Here is a 19,516-nt window from a genome sequence, read left to right as displayed (position 1 = left end):
TCTGCAATCTTTACTTTCTTGCAATTTATCTTTAATGTCATTTAAGTTTCTTGTATTTTAAGTTTCAGTTAATTACTTTCATCTTCTTTCTCTCTTCTAGTTCTTTAAATTCCTTGCCATTTAACTTTTTGCAATTATGTTCAAAACTCACAAATCTCATGAAATCAAAACCATGTTTGCTTGACTAAATCTACCATTTGACTAAAGTTGCTTAATCTACCAATCTCCGTGGGATCGACCTCACTCTTAGTGAGTTTTATTACTTGATACGACCCGGTATACTTGCCGGTAAATACGTGAAATTAATTTTTACATATCAAGTTTTTGGCGCCGTTGCCGGGGATTGGAAAAGATTGACAATGATTAAGTGAAATGAAGATCTAGATCTAGCATTTTTTTATTTTTTCTCTCTAACTTTTTACTAACACACTAACTGTTTGAATTTTTGCTTAAACCAACTAACATTTCACTTCAGCCATGGATTGAAGTGTTGTTGCCTTTCTGGAGTTGTGTGATTCTTATGCTTTGGTTGCATGTCAGGTACAAGGAGAACTATACCCACTTTTTGTGAACAAGACGAAAGAACCCTCAGGAGATTAAGAAGAGCTGAAAGAGGGAAATACATTGTTGGAGAAGAGGATTCAGAAGAAGAAGAACAAGTCATGGAGGGCACTTCACATAATCATGCTGAGGGAGTTACCAACAATAACAACCCAGAAGGAGTTGCCAACAATAACAACCCACCTCAAAGGAGAGTTCTAGCTTCTTACACCCTCCCAAATCCAAGACACTGTGGGAGTAGTATACTTGCCCCCAATGTTCATGCAAACAATTTTGAATTGAAGCCTCAACTCATCACCCTTGTGCAAAACAATTGTTCCTATGGAGGAGGCCCACTTGAGGACCCAAATCAACACCTATCTGTCTTCCTAAGAATTTGTGAAACTGTCAAGACAAATGGTGTGCATCCAGATGTTTACAAGCTACTATTGTTCCCATTCTCTTTGAGAGACAAGGCATTTCAATGGCTAGAAACATTCCCCAAGGAGAGTATCAACACTTGGGATGATCTGGTGAACAAATTCCTATCCAAATTCTATCCACCTCAGAGGATCATAAGGTTAAAAACAGAGGTACAAACGTTCACTCAAATGGATGGGGAAACATTATATGAGGCATGGGAAAGATACAAAGCTCTGCTTAGAAAATGTCCACCTGAGATGTTCAGTGAATGGGATAAGCTTCAAAATTTCTATGAGGGGTTGACTGAAAAATCTCAAGAGTCTTTGGATTACTCTGCAGGAGGCTCACTACAATTAATGAATACAGCCGAAGAAGCTCAGAATCTCATAGACATGGTGACAAATAACCAATACTTCTTTGCTCATCAAAGGCAACGCCAACCTATGCAAAAGAAGGGTGTATTGGAACTAGAAGGAGTGGACACTATCTTGGCACAGAACAAGTTGATGCACCAACAAATCCAGCAACAAATGGAAATGATGGCCAAGAGAATAGAAGGCCTCCAACTAGCTTCAGTGAGCACAACAAATCAAGCTTCAACTGAATGGGATCAAAATGAAGCAGGCAACGTTGAGCAACAACAAGAACAAGTCCAATACATGCAAAATACCTCAAGTTCATTTCAAAATGACTTCCATGGTGACACATACAACCCATCTTGGAGGAATCACCCCAGCTTGAGATGGGGTGATAATCAAAACCAGTGGCAGAAAAACAATAACTCCAACCACTCCCGCAACACACACAACCAAAATCACCCATCTAACAACACTAACCAATACAAGAAACCACAAAACACATATCAACCACCCCACAACAATTCACAAACTCACCAAAATAACTTTTCCACACCACCATTCAACTCACAAAATACCCACCTCAATGCTCCAAACAATTTCCAACAACCTCATTCCAACCCCATCATACCACCAATAGACCATCATGAGAGTAGAATTTCAAGTCTTGAGGCAGCCATACAAACAATTGCTCAGTCCACTCAAAGCTTGGTCAAAGTGCAAGAGAGAAATGAAGCTACCATGAAGAGCCTTGAACGGCAAGTGGGACAATTGGCTAAACAAGCTGAACGGCCAACCAATATTCTCCCAAGTGACACAGTGCCCAACCCAAGAGAAGAATGCAAAGCTCTTCAGTTGAGAAGTGGAAAAGTAATTGGAGAAAGTCTTAACAAGGAAGCAACAAAACTCAAAGAGCAAGGCACATCAAGCAAGCAAGATGAAGACAAGATAGCAACACCTCAAGAGGGCAATGAAGACGAAAAACCACAGAGCAAGACGCCCACTCCAAACAACCAATTCAATGACAAGGAGAGTGTAAAGCCACAACAGGAGGACAAGAATGAAGGAGTGAAAGCCTATGTACCCAAGCTTCCATATCCAACCAGGATACATAAAAAGACGAAAGATCAACAATTCCCAAGGTTCTTGGAACTCTTTAAGAAACTTGAAATTAACATCCCATTAGCAGAGGCCTTGGAACAAATGCCACTATATGCTAAGTTTCTTAAAGAATTAATCACCAAGAAGAGAAGTTGGCAGGAGAAAGAAACAGTGATTCTCAATCAAGAGTGTAGTGCCATTATTCAAAGGGGACTACCACCAAAACTCAAGGATCCAGGCAGCTTCCTCATACCATGCACAATTGGAAATATAGCCATTGATAAATCACTCTGTGACCTGGGAGCAAGCATTAACTTAATGCCCCTGACCATGATGAAGAAAATGATGATAGAGGAAGTGAAACCCACAAGAATGTCACTACAACTTGCTGACAGATCTATCAAAATACCAAATGGTGTAGTTGAGAATCTCTTGGTAAAAGTGGGGAACTTTATATTCCCAGCTGATTTTGTGGTCCTAGATATGGACGAAGAGGGGAGCAACTCAGTCATCCTTGGTAGGCCCTTCTTGGCTACGGCTAGAACAATCATTGATGTGGAAAAAGGAGAAATGATCTTCAGGGTACATGATGAACAAATGACCATAAATGTCTTTAAGGCAATGCAACACCCGGTTGAGAAAGAAAGTTGCATGAGGATTGATGTGGTGGATTCCTTAGTTGAAGAAGTACTTGAGATGAACCATCAAGTGATACAAGGGGAGGTCCAGGACATCCAGGGACAAGAAGAAAACAAAGTGGAAGCACCAGAGGAACCAAGTGAAGCTAAGAAAGAAAAGGCATCACAACAAGAGTTGAAACCATTACCCCCTCATCTTAAGTATGCATTCCTTGGTGAAGAGGATAGCTTCCCAGTGATCATCAATTCTACATTGAGTGTAGAGGAAGAAGAAAAGCTACTTGTAGTATTGAGAGCTCACAAAGAGGCGCTGGGATGGACCATTGATGACTTGAAAGGCATAAGCCCTGCCATATGCATGCACAAGATACTCTTGGAGGAGAATTCCAAACCAGTGGTACAACCTCAAAGAAGATTAAATCCCACAATGAAAGAGGTGGTTCAAAAAGAAGTGCTGAAGCTATGTAAAGCTGGGATTATTTACCCCATCTCTGACAGTCCATGGGTTAGCCCAGTTCAAGTAGTACCCAAGAAAGGTGGAATGACTGTCATTGTCAATGAGAAGAATGATCTTATTCCAACAAGAACAGTGACTGGATGGAGGATGTGCATTGACTATAGGAGGCTGAATGATGCCACACGAAAAGACCATTTCCCCCTACCTTTCATTGACCAGATGCTTGAAAGGTTGGCTGGCCATGCCTATTACTGTTTTCTCGATGGATATTCTGGGTATAACCAAATCGTAGTTGACCCCATGGATCAAGAGAATACCTCTTTTACTTGCCCTTTTGGAGTCTTTGCTTACAGGAGAATGCCATTCGGATTGTGTAATGCCCCAGCCACCTTTCAGAGATGCATGCTATCAATCTTCTCGGACATGGTAGAAAAATTTATTGAAGTCTTTATGGATGATTTCTCTGTCTTTGGTGATTCTTTCAATATTTGCTTGCACCATCTTACTCTAGTCTTGAAAAGGTGCCAAGAGACTAATTTGGTTTTAAACTGGGAGAAATGCCATTTCATGGTACCCGAAGGCATTGTCCTTGGTCACAAAATTTCAAGAGAGGGTATAGAAGTTGATAAGGCAAAAGTAGAAATTATAGAAAAACTTCCTTTACCAACTAGTGTAAAAGCTGTTAGAAGTTTCTTAGGGCATGCTGGTTTTTATAGAAGATTCATCAAAGATTTTTTCAAAATAGCAAAGCCACTAAGTAACTTGCTAGTGGTAAACAATCCTTTCCTCTTTGATGATGAATGTAAACATGCTTTTGAAACTCTAAAAGCTAAGCTAACCACGGCACCAATCATCACACCCCCAAGTTGGGGATTGCCTTTTGAACTCATGTGTGATGCAAGTGATCTTGCAATTGGTGCTGTGTTGGGGCAGAGGAAGGAAAAGAAGCTTCATGTTATCTATTATGCAAGTAAAGTGTTGAATGAAACTCAAAGAAATTACACTACAACAGAGAAAGAGTTGCTAGCCGTGGTGTATGCTTTTGATAAGTTTAGAAAATATTTGATTGGATCTAAAGTTTTAGTGTATACTGACCATGCTGCTCTTAAGTATCTCATGTCCAAACAGGATGCCAAACCAAGACTAATCAGATGGGTACTACTCCTACAAGAGTTTGACATTGAGATAAATGATAGAAAGGGTAGTGAGAATCAAGTTGCTGACCATTTATCAAGAGTGCCACAAGATACATGTCAAGACAATCTTCAATCAATAAACGAGGAATTTCCAGATGAGCATCTCTTGCAAATTCAACATATTCCTTGGTTCGCAGACATGGCAAACTACAAGGCAGGAAGAATCATACCACAAGAGTACACAAAACAACAAGTCAAGAAGTTGTTACATGAGGCTAAGTTCTTCTTCTGGGATGAGCCATTTTTATTCAAAAAATGCCAAGATGGAATGATAAGAAGGTGTGTACCAGAGGTTGAGATGAAGGACATACTATGGCATTGTCACAACTCAAGCTATGGTGGCCATTTTGGAGCTGAGAGAACTGCTGCAAAGGTACTTCAAAGTGGTTTCTACTGGCCTTCAATCTTCAAGGATGCTAGAAACTTTTTAGGTCATTGCAATGAGTGTCAAAGAACAGGGAGTTTAACAAGGAAAAATGAGATGCCTCAGAAGTTCATTTTGGAAGTGGAACTCTTTGATTTGTGGGGAATAGACTTCATGGGACCCTTTCCTCCATCTTACACATTCAAATATATATTGGTGGCAATAGAATATGTTTCAAAATGGGTAGAAGCCATAGCCACCACTACATGTGATACCAACGTGGTGCTACAATTCCTAAAGAGAAACATCTTCACAAGATTTGGAGTGCCAAAGGGACTTATAAGTGATGGGGGAAGCCACTTTTGTAACAGGCAACTAAACTCTCTACTCTACAAATATGGGGTTACTCACAAAGTGGCTACACCTTACCACCCACAAACAAATGGACAAGCTGAACTTGCTAACAGAGAGCTAAAGAGGATCCTAGAGAAAACTGTGGGAGCAACAAGAAAGGATTGGGTTAGGAAGCTGGATGATGCACTTTGGGCATATAGAACTGCATTCAAAACGCCAATAGGAAAATCTCCATTTCAGCTGGTATATGGGAAAGCATGCCATCTCCCTGTAGAGCTTGAACACAAGGCCTTTTGGGCCACCAAACTTTTGAATTTAGATGCTCAAGCAGCAGGAGAAAAGAGGTTACTACAACTCAATGAATTGGAGGAGTTCAGATTAGAAGCCTATGAAAATGCCAAAATATACAAAGAAAGAGAAAAAAGGTGGCATGACAGGAGGATATCCCAAAGGACATTCGAACCAGGCCAAAAGGTGTTGTTATTCAACTCAAGACTAAAGATTTTCCCTGGGAAGCTAAGGTCTAGATGGACTGGTCCATACACCATCACAAAAGTATCTCCTCATGGCTATGTGGAATTACTCGATGAGGCCTCAAAACAGACTTTCACAGCCAATGGACATAGGGTGAAACTTTATCTTGGTGGTCCCTGGAGCAAGGAAGAGAGTGTACAACTCTTAGCATGAGCAAGGAAACTGCATTGTCAAGCTAAGGACAATAAACAAGCGCTTCATGGGAGGCAACCCATGCACAGGAGTCTTTTATTTTCATACTTTAGTAGTCAATAATGAGAAGTTGCATCATATACATCTAAGTGAATAAAGATTAAGCTAGCACATAGTGTATACAGGGGCACTAAGTTTGGTGTGGCCAATCTTGAAGCAATGGCAAAAGTTTGTTCTACAACACTTAGCCACAAACTAAGTTTGGTGTCCATACATACACGGAAGTGCTAGGCCATGAAAGTACAATCAATTTCTTTTAGTTATATGAAAGCAATCTTCAAAAAAAAAAAATTCAAAAAATTTCAAAAAAAAAAAAAAACATTTTCATTAGTGGCATTATATTCTCGTTGAATTCTTTTAATATAAGTCCAAATCAATCCTAAAGCTTATGTATTATTCTTGCAGGAGAGTGATGGGAGAATCTTGAAAAGGAGCTCACAAGAAAGTAGGAGTCACATGTGCCTTGGGTTTTGTGCACCCACATGTACCTTGGAGTATGTGCATTAACCAAAACCCCTTAGCTAGCAACGAAGATGCATGCTCCCCATGCTATGACCGAATTAACTTCATTCTCCCATCATATATATGACTTCAAAACACTCCAACCACAATCATCAAACCTCACTTTGTCCTCACTTCCATATATACTACCATCCATCATCACATTTCATCACTCCACTTTGCATATCCGAAACCACACTTCCTTTTTTTCCCCTCTCACACTCAAATTCAAGCTTGCACTCCTCACCGTATCCCCATATCTATCCCCACTCCCTTCATAAACGTTCTCCTTATGCTTGAGGACAAGCTTTATTCTAAGTTTGGTGTTGGAAGATTTGACCCTTGTAACTGAATTTCAATGGCCTCATCATCAAGAGCTAGGAGAGAAGATGGAGAACAAAGCAACTTTGATCGAAGAAGATTCAAATCCAAACACAATGAGCTTATCTTTAGTTGGATGTCAAGCAAAGATGTTGTTCCGGAGTTATCTTTCAAGCTAAAAAAGGAAGAATACCCTGAGATACAAAAAATAATTAGAAAGAGGGGATGGGAGCTTCTTTGTAACCAACCTCAAGAGGTAAGCATGTTACTCATCCATGAGTTTTACACCAATGTGATAAGAGAATTTGTTGATGAAGAGCCATACATGAGCTATGTAAGAGGGGTGAAGGTTAACTTTAGTCCAGACACCATCAACAGGGTGCTAAAGATCAAACCAAAACGTTTCAAACAAGCTAGCTATGAGGAAAGGGTTGAAAATGATCCAAGATATATGGATATACTAAGTGACTTGTGCAGAGTGAGCACGGATTGGGTGTTGGACTCACAAAAACAACCACTCAAACTCAGAAGAGGTGATCTCATACCTCAAGCAAAGGGATGGCATGACATAGTAAGGAGATCATTAATCCCTACTTCAAATAATTCTGAAGTGACAGTGAATAGAGCAATAATGATCCACTGCATAATGAAAGGAGGGGAGATCAATGTGGGAGAAATCATAGCCACAAACATCATTGACATAGCTGAGAAGGTCAAACAGGACAGTTGGCTAGGATACCCTAGCACTATTCTGCGTTTATGTGAAGAAGCTGGAGTACCTCTCCAAAAATTTGGAGAAACTGACGTGGTCTCTATTGAAAAACCCCTCACCAAGGAAAGGTTGGAATTTATCACCACAACACAATTGGAGAGGCAACCTTTAGCAAGAAAGAAGAAAAGGAAGGAAGCAAGACAAGAAGAAGAGCCCCAAGAAATGGAAGGAACAAGTGTCTTGAACATGAATCAACTCCAAGCCGCTTTGGAAGGAATCTCTGGGCAATATTCACAAATTCAAAGGAGCCAAGAGGAACAAGCTCGACAACAAAGGGACCTTTGGCAGATAATGAATCAACAAAGAGAAGTTCAAGTTCAATGGATGAGCCAACAAAATGAATATCAAACACACATGATGGAACAACAACAAGAACAATATGCCAAGATGTATGAAGCCATCAACAATGCAACTGTTGAACATGAAAGATCCATGGAGAAAGTAATACAGGAACAAGCTCAACTAAGGAAGGAGCAAGCTCAGCAAAGGGAGCTTCTCAATAGGATGGATACTAGACATGATGCATTTCACAGAGAATTCAATGAGAGCAGAATGTTCAGGGAGGCCAGACATAAAGATAGACTTGATTATGATATATGCACCCAAGAGAAACTCAGCTACCTTTGTGGAGCAGCCCCACTGATCAACCCACAAGTCAAACACTTCAATGAAGCACGCAAGATATTCGAAGAGCAAGAACTTGCTAGGGTGAGATTCAATGCTGAGAGGCTAAAGGAGACAATGATAAGCACAGGAGTATGGCAAAGAGAAGAGGGGGAGTCAACAACAAAACAACAAGGAGAAGTGAGAAAGAAGAAGAAAGAAGATCCAAAGGGCAAAGGAAAGGGACATAAAGACTAAAGGTGGTGGAGTTCTTTTCTTTAGTATCTTATTAAATAAAGAAGATGTATGTCTGAAATATGGTGTACCTTCTAAGTTGTTTTTCCTTTTTGCATTATCACTTATCTTGCATATTTCATGTATCACTCACATGCTTGGAATGTTTGTCTGTCTTAAGTATTTTCACTTGATAATGGAATAAGAGATGTAGTTTAAGCAAGAATAGAGAGAAATCTAGCCTAAGAAAATAAAATAGTCAGATACAAAGTGTAGTACATATTTGCTTTCATTGTGAACAAAATCAAGAGCTTAAGAAAGCAAAAGGAGTTAAGATGCTTGCTTACAAAAAAACTAGTTGGTTAAGGAATACAAGACTCAAGAACTTAGAAGCACAAGAGATCCTTGACAACGAAGTATACAAAAAGATTGAAGAAGACAAAGAAAAGAATATATGAAAGGCTAGGCATCAATGACAAAGTTTGGATATGTGTCTGTGGTGATTGATGTTAGGAGACATACTTGGGTTAGTAAATCCGAGGGGTGCTTCATCACCCGGTAACTTGAGTTAACTAACTCGGGATTATCGATTGAAAACTCACAATCAAGAGTAGCTCTATAACAGAACATTTAGCAACCCAAAGAGGTGCTGGACACCACTATCCAAATAAGATTTTAATGTTAAATGCCTGTGATTGAATGTGTTAAGGAAAGAGGCTTGAGTTAGTAAATCTTTAAGAGTGCTTCAACACTTAACAACTTAAACCAACTGGTTTGGGATTGTTGATTGAAAGCTTATGCTAAAGAGCCGCCTTAAGACAAGATTTTTAGCTCAATTGAAACAAAGGAAAAGTGAAAAAGGTAGAAAGAAGAAGTAGAGAAAAAGAATAACTCAAGGACTCTGTGTGAGGTAAAGAAAAGAAGAGTATAGTGAAACTAACCAACCTAGTAATGAAGCAAGCATTTCAACTTGAAATTAGGATTAGCCTTGATCAGTTCCACTAAACAGATGACTACACAATTGAGGATGACAATTTATTTTTAGGAAGAATTCTTCTCTGTTAGGATACTCAACTTTTGCATCTTAAATTCTGTGATCAAATTATTCTATTTCTTGCTTGAGGACAAGCAATATTTTAAGTTTGGTGTTGTGATGCATTTGCATATTTGATACATTAGCTAGTTTATTTAGTTAGTTTTAGCTTAGTTTCATTCATTTTCTTTGAAATAAACAAGTGTTCTTATGAGCTTTATTTTCATGCATAAGAATACCAAGGACCATGTTAATTGTAGCCAAGTTCATGCAAATAATTCAAGGAATGCATAAATGAATGATTATGAATGAATCTCATGAAATTGATTTGCATGGATTGGTAAGACTTTGAAGCAATTTCCTTTGTTAATGATAGGTGAGGAAAAAAGAAAGCATTGAAGCAAGAATGAAGCAAACAAGTGGCCAACAATTCCTTCAGGACTAGCAACTAGCACGTTGGCAACTTGGAATTCAAGTTGCCAACGCCAATGAAGCCTCACTTGAGGAAGAGCACAAGCAACATAGCAAGAAAGTGGTTTCCTATGAAGACTATGCACGTTGCTAACTTGGAGTTACATTGGAGTGTTTGGCAACAACTCAAGAAGCAAGTTGGGCAAGAAGAAGAGCAAGTATTGGCGTTGCCAACTTGGAGAAAAGGTGAGTTGTTGAAGGCAACGCCAAGCACCCTGGAGAAGCACTTGGGCGTTGCCAACTTGGGAGAAAGGGTGAGTTATTCAAGACAACGTGAGCTAGAAGAATTTGGCCAAGGAGGAGGTGTCGAGGGCGTTGCCAATGCCAGGAATAAGAGGCGTGTCCCTTGGCAACGCCAGGCAGCCCTGGAGAAGCATTTGGGCGTTGCCAACTTGGAGAAAGGGTGAGTTATTCAAGACAACGTGAGCTAGAAGAATTTGGCCAAGGAGGAGGTGTCGAGGGCGTTGCCAACGCCAGGAATAAGAGGCGTGTCCCTTGGCAACGCCAGGCAGCCCTGGAGAAGCATTTGGGCGTTGCCAACTTGGAGAAATGAGTGAGTGTTTGATGGCAACGCAGGCAAGCAAAGAGCTGAGCCAAGGAGAGTGTCGAGGGCGTTGCCAACGCCAGAAACAAGGGGCGTGTTCCTTGGCAACGCCAGGCAATCAAGGCTTGGCCCTGGAGGAAGAGGAGCTGGCGTTGCCAACGCCAGGAACCATAGGCGTTATCCAAGACAACGCCAAGCAACAAGAATGGAGCCTTGAGGAGTAGTCGAGCACGTTGCCAACTCCAGGAAGAGCTAGAGTGTTTGGTGACAACGCCCAAGCATGGAGGATGCCCAGGAAAAGAAGCTGGCGTTGCCAACTTGGAATATAGGGGCGTTATCCACAACAACTCCAACAAGGCAGCCTGACCTTACCTCCTTCAATGGAGTATATCTTGAGCTACAAAACTCCAAATGAGGTGATTTCAACGGCATTTGAAAGTAGACATCCAGAGCTTTCCAACCATATATCATAGTATGGGGTTAGCATTCATTTTGAAGCTTCAAAAGCTGGCGTTGCCAACGCTGGAAACAAGGGCGTTTTTACCAAAAACGTGTGCGATTTTGGCAGCCTAACCAGGTCTCCTTCAAACGAGCATAACTTGAGTTGTAGAAATCCAAATTGAGTGATTCCAAATGCATTGGAAAGCTGACATTCAGAGCTTTCCAACCATATATGATAGTCTATAGTGAAGCATGAAATGGAAGCTTGAATCAGAGTCATCTTTAGGCCCCAAAAATAAGAAAATGAGGTTGAAATTGAAGGAAGCCACAAGGCAACCCTGGAGAAGGGTCGAGCACGTTGGCAACGTGCTGCAAAGGGGGCGTTGTTGGCAATAACGCCAGCCCATTGTTGCAGCCTTGGGAGGCTTGGCACGTTGCCAACTTGGGAGAAAGGGGGCGTTATCCACAACAACTTGGCAGCTTGACCTTACCTTCTTTGAGGAAGCATAACTTGAGCTAGAAAAATCCAATTGAGATGATTCCAAGTGCATTAGAAAGAAGACACTCTGAGCTTTCCAATGATATATGATAGTCCATATTGAAGTAGAGGATTGATACTCAAATTCTGGGCAAAATTAAGCATGAGAGAAGGGTCAAGAAGAAGAAGAGCAAGTTGTTAGCAACAACTTGGGCCAACAACGCCCAAGTCTCAAAGCTCACTTCCAGGAAAGTCATTGGCACGTTGCCAACGTGCATTATGCCTGGAGTTATCACTAACAACGCCCCTCAATGGGCCAGATTTGATGACAACTTGCTCTGCTTCCTCTGTTCCTCACAAAGGCCAGCAACTTCGTCCATTGAGCCAAGAATTCAACAATGAGAAAGCCCACATTGCTAGCCCAAATTGAAGATCTCTGAAGAAGTTTTAGGAGTAGTATAAATAGAGAAAAGTTTGGTACTTAGAGGGACCTTTACTTTACTTTTTACTTTTGACTTGTTTTTAGACTTAGACATTTTTCTCACCGGTTTTCTATTTTGTTCTTCTTGCAACTTTGAATTACAGTTTTAAGAACTTCTTCTCCATTCTTCATCACTTCTTCTCGACTCAATTTGAATGTTTACTTTTGCATTTATTGTTTAATTTAGAGCTATGATTCACTAAACCCCATTTTCATTAGGGGGAGGAGCTCTACTCTTTTGAATGAGTTGATAAATTTTCTTTTCCTTCTCAATTCAAGTGGTTCATCTAAAAGGAAACTCTTGTTCTTCATAGATTCAATCACCATCGAGAGAGGGATTAATCTATATGAATTATGTAGTGAATTTGAGAAAGGAGCTACATAATTTAGTTTAGAGTTCATCCTTTCATGACTTCCTTGATCAATATACTTTGGTTGGTATGTGAGATGTAACCTTCCTTAGTTGAGATTCTGGAAGTTGTGTGGCTTGGATTAGAAATTGAGCTTCATCTCTTCTCATGAACAATTAGATCACGAGAGTGGCAATTGGTTGTGTTGAGAGAAATTGAGTCACCAAGAGATTGGGACTCAATTACCCACAAATTGCCATGGATCTATACCCATGATTCAGAAGGAATTGATCAACATCAATTCATGAAAATTTGTATCTCCGATCCTTAATGATCTCTCCATCATTCATTCTCATTTCTTTTGCTCTTTAGTTGTTTGAATACCCATTACCCAATTCCCTTCTACATTCTTGCAATTCATTATTCTTGTCATTTACATGCTGTTTCTATATTTCTTGCTATTTACTCTTATGCTCTTTAAAATTCTGCAATCTTTACTTTCTTGCAATTTATCTTTAATGTCATTTAAGTTTCTTGTATTTTAAGTTTCAGTTAATTACTTTCATCTTCTTTCTCTCTTCTAGTTCTTTAAATTCCTTGCCATTTAACTTTTTGCAATTATGTTCAAAACTCACAAATCTCATGAAATCAAAACCATGTTTGCTTGACTAAATCTACCATTTGACTAAAGTTGCTTAATCTACCAATCTCCGTGGGATTGACCTCACTCTTAGTGAGTTTTATTACTTGATACGACCCGGTATACTTGCCGGTAAATACGTGAAATTAATTTTTACGTATCAGCATGTCGCGCGCGCGCGGATGGCTTATTTCGAGAGTGGCGCGTACGCGTCATGTGCGCGAGCGCGCAAATAGGTTTGTGCCAGAGGCACAACGTTGGCGCGGCGCAGGCACAACTCTCTGGAAAATGTATGGAGGTTGGAACTTCTCAATCCACGCGTACGCACGCACGGCGCGCGCGCGTGGATGGTCGAAAATGCTGAAAGTGCGCGTACGCGTCATGTATGCGTATGCGTGGATGGTGCTCTATTTTTCAAAAAATTTTTCTATGTTTTTGCACCAATCCAAGCACTCCAAACCTCCAAACAGCTACCAAAACACCATAAAACCTTATTTAACATACTTAAACTACCAAACATACTCAACTAACTAAACAAAATATGAAATTAAACTAATTCTACCAATATATACAAAAAAGAAAATGAAAGGATTTTACCATAGTGGGTTGTCTCCCACCTAGCACTTTTGTTTATTGTCCTTAAGTTGGACTTATGGGGAGCTTCTCTCAAGGTGGCTTGTGCTTGTACTCATCTTGGAACTTCCACCAATGCTTGGACTTCCAATAAGCTCCATCATTCAAGATTAATATCTCCAAGCTTTGATGGAGTTCTTCACAAACCATGGGCTCCCAATGTTGATCCTCATGTGTTCCCGGATCCCATATTTTGTCTTCACACCCATCTCCAAGTTGATTATCATTAATCCATGTGGGTGGTGAGCAAGGTGAATTCTCAACAAAGTGACTAAACATCCTTCTAGACCCATGTACTCTAGTTATACACCAACCTTTGCTATCAAGCTTTGGACATGTGACCATAATGAACCTAGAAGGATGCTTCCAACCACTAACCATCTCCTTTTTACTCCTAAAGCCACTAATTTTTCTAAGTTGACCATCCGTCTCAAGCAAACCATATTCAAGGGGAATAACAAAGCTTAAGTATAAGGAATTTACCCACTTGAATGAGAGAATGGATGGTGGTGGCTTGGGAAGAGGTATCTCCAATGTGCTTGCAAGCTCTACTCCCTTGTTTGCTTCCTTGTCAATCTCCACCTCTTCATAAACTTCTTCATTTTCAATCCTTTGTTCATCAACTTCCTCTAACTCTTCAACATCACTCAAGTCATAAATGGGAGGTTGAGAGAAATCTACCTCCACATCACTTTTAAATTCATTGGGAGAAGGTTCTTCAAATTCAAAGGATTCTTCACCAAGAGGATTGGGTGCATGATCTTCATCACCAAGGGAACTCAATTCTTGCTTCATTCTCTCCAAGTCTTCATATAGAATATGCCTCGGAGGTTGTGCACATTCCTCCTCAACATCAAATTTACTCTTCTTGGAGGGATTTTCTTTGATTTTAGCTTCCCATGGAGGTTCCGCATCTCCTAAGTCTTCAACCACTTCTTCCTTTTCTTTAATAATCATAGGCTCCTCCAATTGTTCTAACACAAAGTAGCATTCCTCCTTTTCCACCGGAGTTTCCAATCTTTCCTTCATGCTATGCTCTTTAATTGGTTCTCCACATGTGACCATGGGAGTGCTTTGAGTGCTCAAGCATTGGGAGGCTAAAATGCTTACTACCTTGGTCAAGGTAGCCATAAATTCTAGTGTCTCCCCTTGCATTTCTCCTTGCCCTTGAAGTATAAGGCTAAGGGTTTCATCCATTGAGAATTGGGGTGGATAAGAGGGTTCATTATCTTGGAGAAAGAGTTCATTATAGGAAGGTGGTTCTTCTTGGTAAGGTGGTGGTGTGTATTGAGGTGGTTCTTGGGAGTAGTAATCTTGGAATTGTGGTTCCATGTATGGCTCATATGGTTCAAAAGGAGGTTGGTATGGTAGGTAAGGATCATGGTCATATGGAGATGTTTGTTGAAAATAGGCTTGTGAGTGTGGTTGAGGTTCATGTTGAGGATATGACTCATAGGCATATGGTGGTGGTTCTTGAAAGTCACAAGGAGATTCACCATAGCCATTGGATTGATATGCATCATAGAATGGCTCTTCTTCATAGTGCATTGGTGGAGGTTGTTGCCAAGAGGATTGATCATAAGCATATGGCTCCTCCCACCTTTGGTTATCCCATCCTTGACACACATCTTCATTGTAGCTCCCATCACCTACAACATAGTTGTAATCACACTCATAGCCAAAATGAGAATTCATGGTGAAAAGAGAAAACAAAAATCAAAAGATAATGGAAAATAAGAGAAATAAAATTCTACAACTAGCAAATAAAGCAAAAAGCAAGATATTCACACTATTCACATATGTACAATAACCAATAACATAACACCATTGCGATTCCCCGGCAACGGCGCCATTTTGATGATTGGATTTTTGACGGTTTAGAATTCACAAATAAATTCCCGTTGCAAGTATAGTTTCTAAACCAATCACTAATCCTTTCATACAAAAAGTTGTTTGTCACTAGTACAAACCCCTAAAATTTATAAACCGAAGTATTGGACCTCGGGTCGTTCTCCCTAGGAATTACAATAAAGTGTCTTGTTATTGGTTATGAGTTATTTTGGGGTTTTGGATAAGAAACATGAAAAGTAAATGGCAATGAAAATAAACTAACAACTATAAAAGGCTCTTGGCAAGGTGTGAGAACTAGAAGTCCTATCCTAGTTATCCTTCTCAATTGTGATGAGAATTGTTCATTGCTACCACTTAGTTAACCCTTACTAATTAAAGGAAAGTCAAGTGGATGAATTGACTTGAGCCACAAGTCCTAGCCAACTCCCAAGGAAAGACTAGCTTTAGTGCACTCCAAACCAATTAGCAATCTCTCCAATTATCAATCAACAAAGGAATTAGATAACTCAAGTGTCACTAATTACTCTACCTAGGCCAAGAGGAACAAAATCTACACTAAAACTAAAAGAGGCATTTCAACAAACACATAGATTGCAATAGAAGTAAACATTATTAATTGCAAGAATTAAAGGAATCTACAACTACAAAGGCAAGAGATCAACAATAGAAAAGCAAAGAAGAACAATTATTATGAATTACCTCTTATTGAATTGAAAGAGAAAGGAAGGAACAATACTAGATCTACAACAAAATGCAAGAACAACATAAAGGAAATTACAACAAAAGGATGGAAGAAGATTGAATGTAGCAACAAAGAATTGAGAGATAGAAGTAGAAGAAGATGAATTGAAATCTAGATCTAAGATTATTGAACTAAATCTAATCCTAATTCTAGAGAGAAGTGAGAGCTTCTCTCTCTAGAAACTAACTACAAAGCTAAACTAAACTAATTGGTAACTAACACCTAAAGTATGAAAAGTATCTTCATTCCCCCTTCAATCCTTGGCTTAAATAGCATCAGAAATGAGTTGGATTGGGCCCACAAGGCTTTAGAATTCGTTGGCCATGTTTTGCTTTAAGTGAACTAGGTGGCAGCAACGGCGCGTGCGCGTACTTTGCGCGTGCGCGCCACCATACGTGTAGCAACTATGGCAAATCTTATATTGTTTCGAAGCCCCGGATGTTAGCTTTCCAACCCAACTGGAACCGCATCAATTGGACCTCTGTAGCTCAAGTTATGGTCGTTTAAGTGCAAGGAGGTCGGCTTGACAGCTTTCCGGTTCTTTCATTTCTTCATGAGTTCTCCAACTTTTCATGCTTTCTTTCCTCATTCCCTTGATCCAATCTTTGCCTCCTAAACCTTAAATCACTTAACAAACATATCAAGGCATCTAATAGAATCAAGGTGAATTAAATTTAGCTATTTTGAGTCCTAAAAAGCATGTTTTCACTCTTAAGCACAATTAAGGGAGAAGTTATAAAACCATGCTATTTCATTGAATAAATGTGGGTAAAAGGTGATAAAATCCCCAAAAATCAATACAAAACAAACCATCAAATTGGGGTTTGTCAAGTATCTACACTCCATAGATTAAGGTGTGGAGCTCTGCTGTTCCTCAAAGATTAATGCAAAGTACTTCTGTTTTCTATTCAATTCATCTTATTTCGCTTCTAAGATATCCATTCGCACCCAAGAACGTGATGAAGGTGATGATTATGTGTGACGCTCATCATCCTTCTCCCTTATGAACGCGTGCCCGACAAACACTTCTGTTCTACATGAATTAAGCTAGAATGAATATCTCTTAGATCTCCTAACCAGAATCTTCGTGGCGTAAGCTAGAATGATGGCGGCATTCAAGAGAATCCGGAAAGTCTAAACCTTGTCTGTGGTATTCCGAGTAGGATTCAATGATTGAATGACTGTGACGAGCTTCAAACTCGCGATTGTTGGGCGTTAGTGACAGACGCAAAAGGAGGGTGAATCCTATTCCAGCATGATCGAGAACCGACAGATGAATAGCCGTGCCGTGACAGGGTGCGTGAGCATATTATTCACTGAGAGGAGGGGATGTAGCCACTGACAACGGTGATGCCCTTGCATAAAGCCAGCCATGGAAAGGAGTAAGACTGATTGGATGAAGATAGCAGGAAAGCAGAGGTTCAGAGGAACGAAAGTATCTCCATTCGCTTATCTGAAATTCCTACCAATGATTTACATAAGTACCTCTATCCCTATCTTACTAATTATTATTCGAAAACACCATTATCCATTTATATCTGCCTGACTGAGATTTACAAGGTGATCATAGCTTGCTTCATACCAACAATCTCCGTGGGATTCGACCCTTACTCACATAAGGTATTACTTGGACGACCCAGTGCACTTGCTGGTTAGTGGTACGAGTTGTGAAAAGTGCGATTCACAATTTGTGCACCAAGTTTTTGGCGCCGTTGCCGGGGATTGTTTGAGTTTGGACAACTGACGGTTCATCCTGTTGCTCAGATTAGGTAATTTTCTTTTTATTTTATTTTCAAAAATTTTTCAAAAATATTTCTAAAATTCTCTCATCTGTTTTCAAAAAAAATAAAAATGTTTTCAAAAATTTTATTCAAGATTTTTAAGAATGAATTCTAGTGTTTCATGAAGCATGTGAAGCCTGGCTGGCTGTAAAGCCATGTCTAAATTCTTTTGGACTGAGGCTTCCAAACCATCAGAGGTAAGTTACATACTTGATAAATGATGAGCAGCAATTTGTTATCAAGAGCAATATACTCTGGTGTTACATGCTAAAGCTTGGCTGGCCATTGGCCATGTCTAGTGTTTTGGACCGGAGCTTTCATTGAAAGCTTGGCTGGCTAGTGAGCCATGTCTAATTCCTGGACTGAAGCTTTAGACTAACAATGCAAGATTCCTGGAATTCATGTTAAAAATTTTGGAATCCTTATTTTTTCTTTTTCATATAATTTTCGAAAAAATCCAAAAAAATTAGAAAATCATAAAAATCAAAAATATTTTTGTATTTCTTGTTTGAGTCTTGAGTCATATCATAAGTTTGGTGTCAATTGCATGTGCATCTTGCATTTTTTGAAAATTTCATGCATTCATAGTGTTCTTCATGATCTTCAAGTTGTTCTTGGTAAGTCTTCTTGTTTGATCTTGATGATTTTTTTGTTGTGTCTTTTCATGTTTATCATATGCATTCTTGAATTCTTAGTGCGTAAGCATTAAAGAATTCTAAGTTTGGTGTCTTGCATGTTTTCTTTGCATTAAAATTTTTTTTCAAAATTGTGTCTATGATGTTCATCTTGACATTCATGGTGTTCTTGGTGTTCATCTTGACATTCATAGCATTCTTGCATGCATTCATTGTTTTGATCTAAAAATTTCATGCATTACATAATTTTCATGTTTTCATAAAAATTTCAAAAAATTAAAAAAAATATCTTTCCCTTTTTCTCTCATCAAATTCGAAAATTTGAGTTGACTTTTTCAAAAGTTTTTTTAAATCAAATTGTTTCTTATGAGTCAAATCAAATTTTCAATTTGAAAATCTTATCTTTTTCAAAATCTTTTTCAAAAATCAAATCTTTTTCAAAATTCTTAGTTATTTTCGAAAATTCCAAAAATATTTTTCAAAAATATTTTTCTTATTTTTATATCAAATTTTCGAAAATAACATAATCAATTAATGTTTTGATTCAAAAATTTGAAGTTTGTTACTTGCTTGTTAAGAAAGATTCAAACTTTAAGTTCCAGAATCATATCTTGTGATTTCTTGTGAATCAAGTCATTAATTGAGAATTTAAAAATCAAATCTTTTTCAAAACTAATTTCTATCATATCTTTTCAAAAATATCTTCTCATCTTATCTTTTTCAAAAATTTGATTTTCAAAATATCTTTTCTAACTTCCTAACTTCCTATCTTTTCAAAATTGATTTTCAAAATTTGTTTCAACTAACTAACTTTTTGTTTGTTTCTTAACTTTTTCAAAACCACCTAACT

General features: G+C 39.0%; 2 protein-coding genes across 2 annotated transcripts; one reads left to right on the top strand and one right to left on the bottom strand.

Annotated features, from left to right (window-relative positions):
• Positions 1-1,151: 1,151 nt before the first annotated feature.
• Positions 1,152-6,116, top strand: LOC107607626 (uncharacterized). The gene is made up of 6 exons (XM_088507387.1): positions 1,152-1,358; positions 1,461-1,587; positions 2,140-3,259; positions 3,557-3,745; positions 4,511-5,773; positions 5,924-6,116. The coding sequence occupies exons 1-6, from the start codon at positions 1,152-1,154 to the stop codon at positions 6,114-6,116; spliced, it is 3,099 nt and encodes a 1,032-aa protein (XP_088363513.1).
• Positions 6,117-13,690: 7,574 nt separating this feature from the next.
• LOC148572158 (uncharacterized) lies at positions 13,691-15,352 on the bottom strand. The gene has a single exon (XM_088507386.1). The coding sequence runs from the start codon at positions 15,350-15,352 to the stop codon at positions 13,691-13,693; it is 1,662 nt and encodes a 553-aa protein (XP_088363512.1).
• Positions 15,353-19,516: the final 4,164 nt, after the last annotated feature.

The sequence above is a fragment of the Arachis ipaensis genome, chromosome B3 (genome assembly GCF_059453495.1).
Source record: "Arachis ipaensis isolate K30076 ecotype BB chromosome B3, ASM5945349v1, whole genome shotgun sequence".
Taxonomy (NCBI): domain Eukaryota; kingdom Viridiplantae; phylum Streptophyta; class Magnoliopsida; order Fabales; family Fabaceae; genus Arachis; species Arachis ipaensis.
The sequence above is the reverse complement of the archived record's forward strand: the minus strand, read 5'-3'. Positions and strand labels throughout refer to the sequence as shown.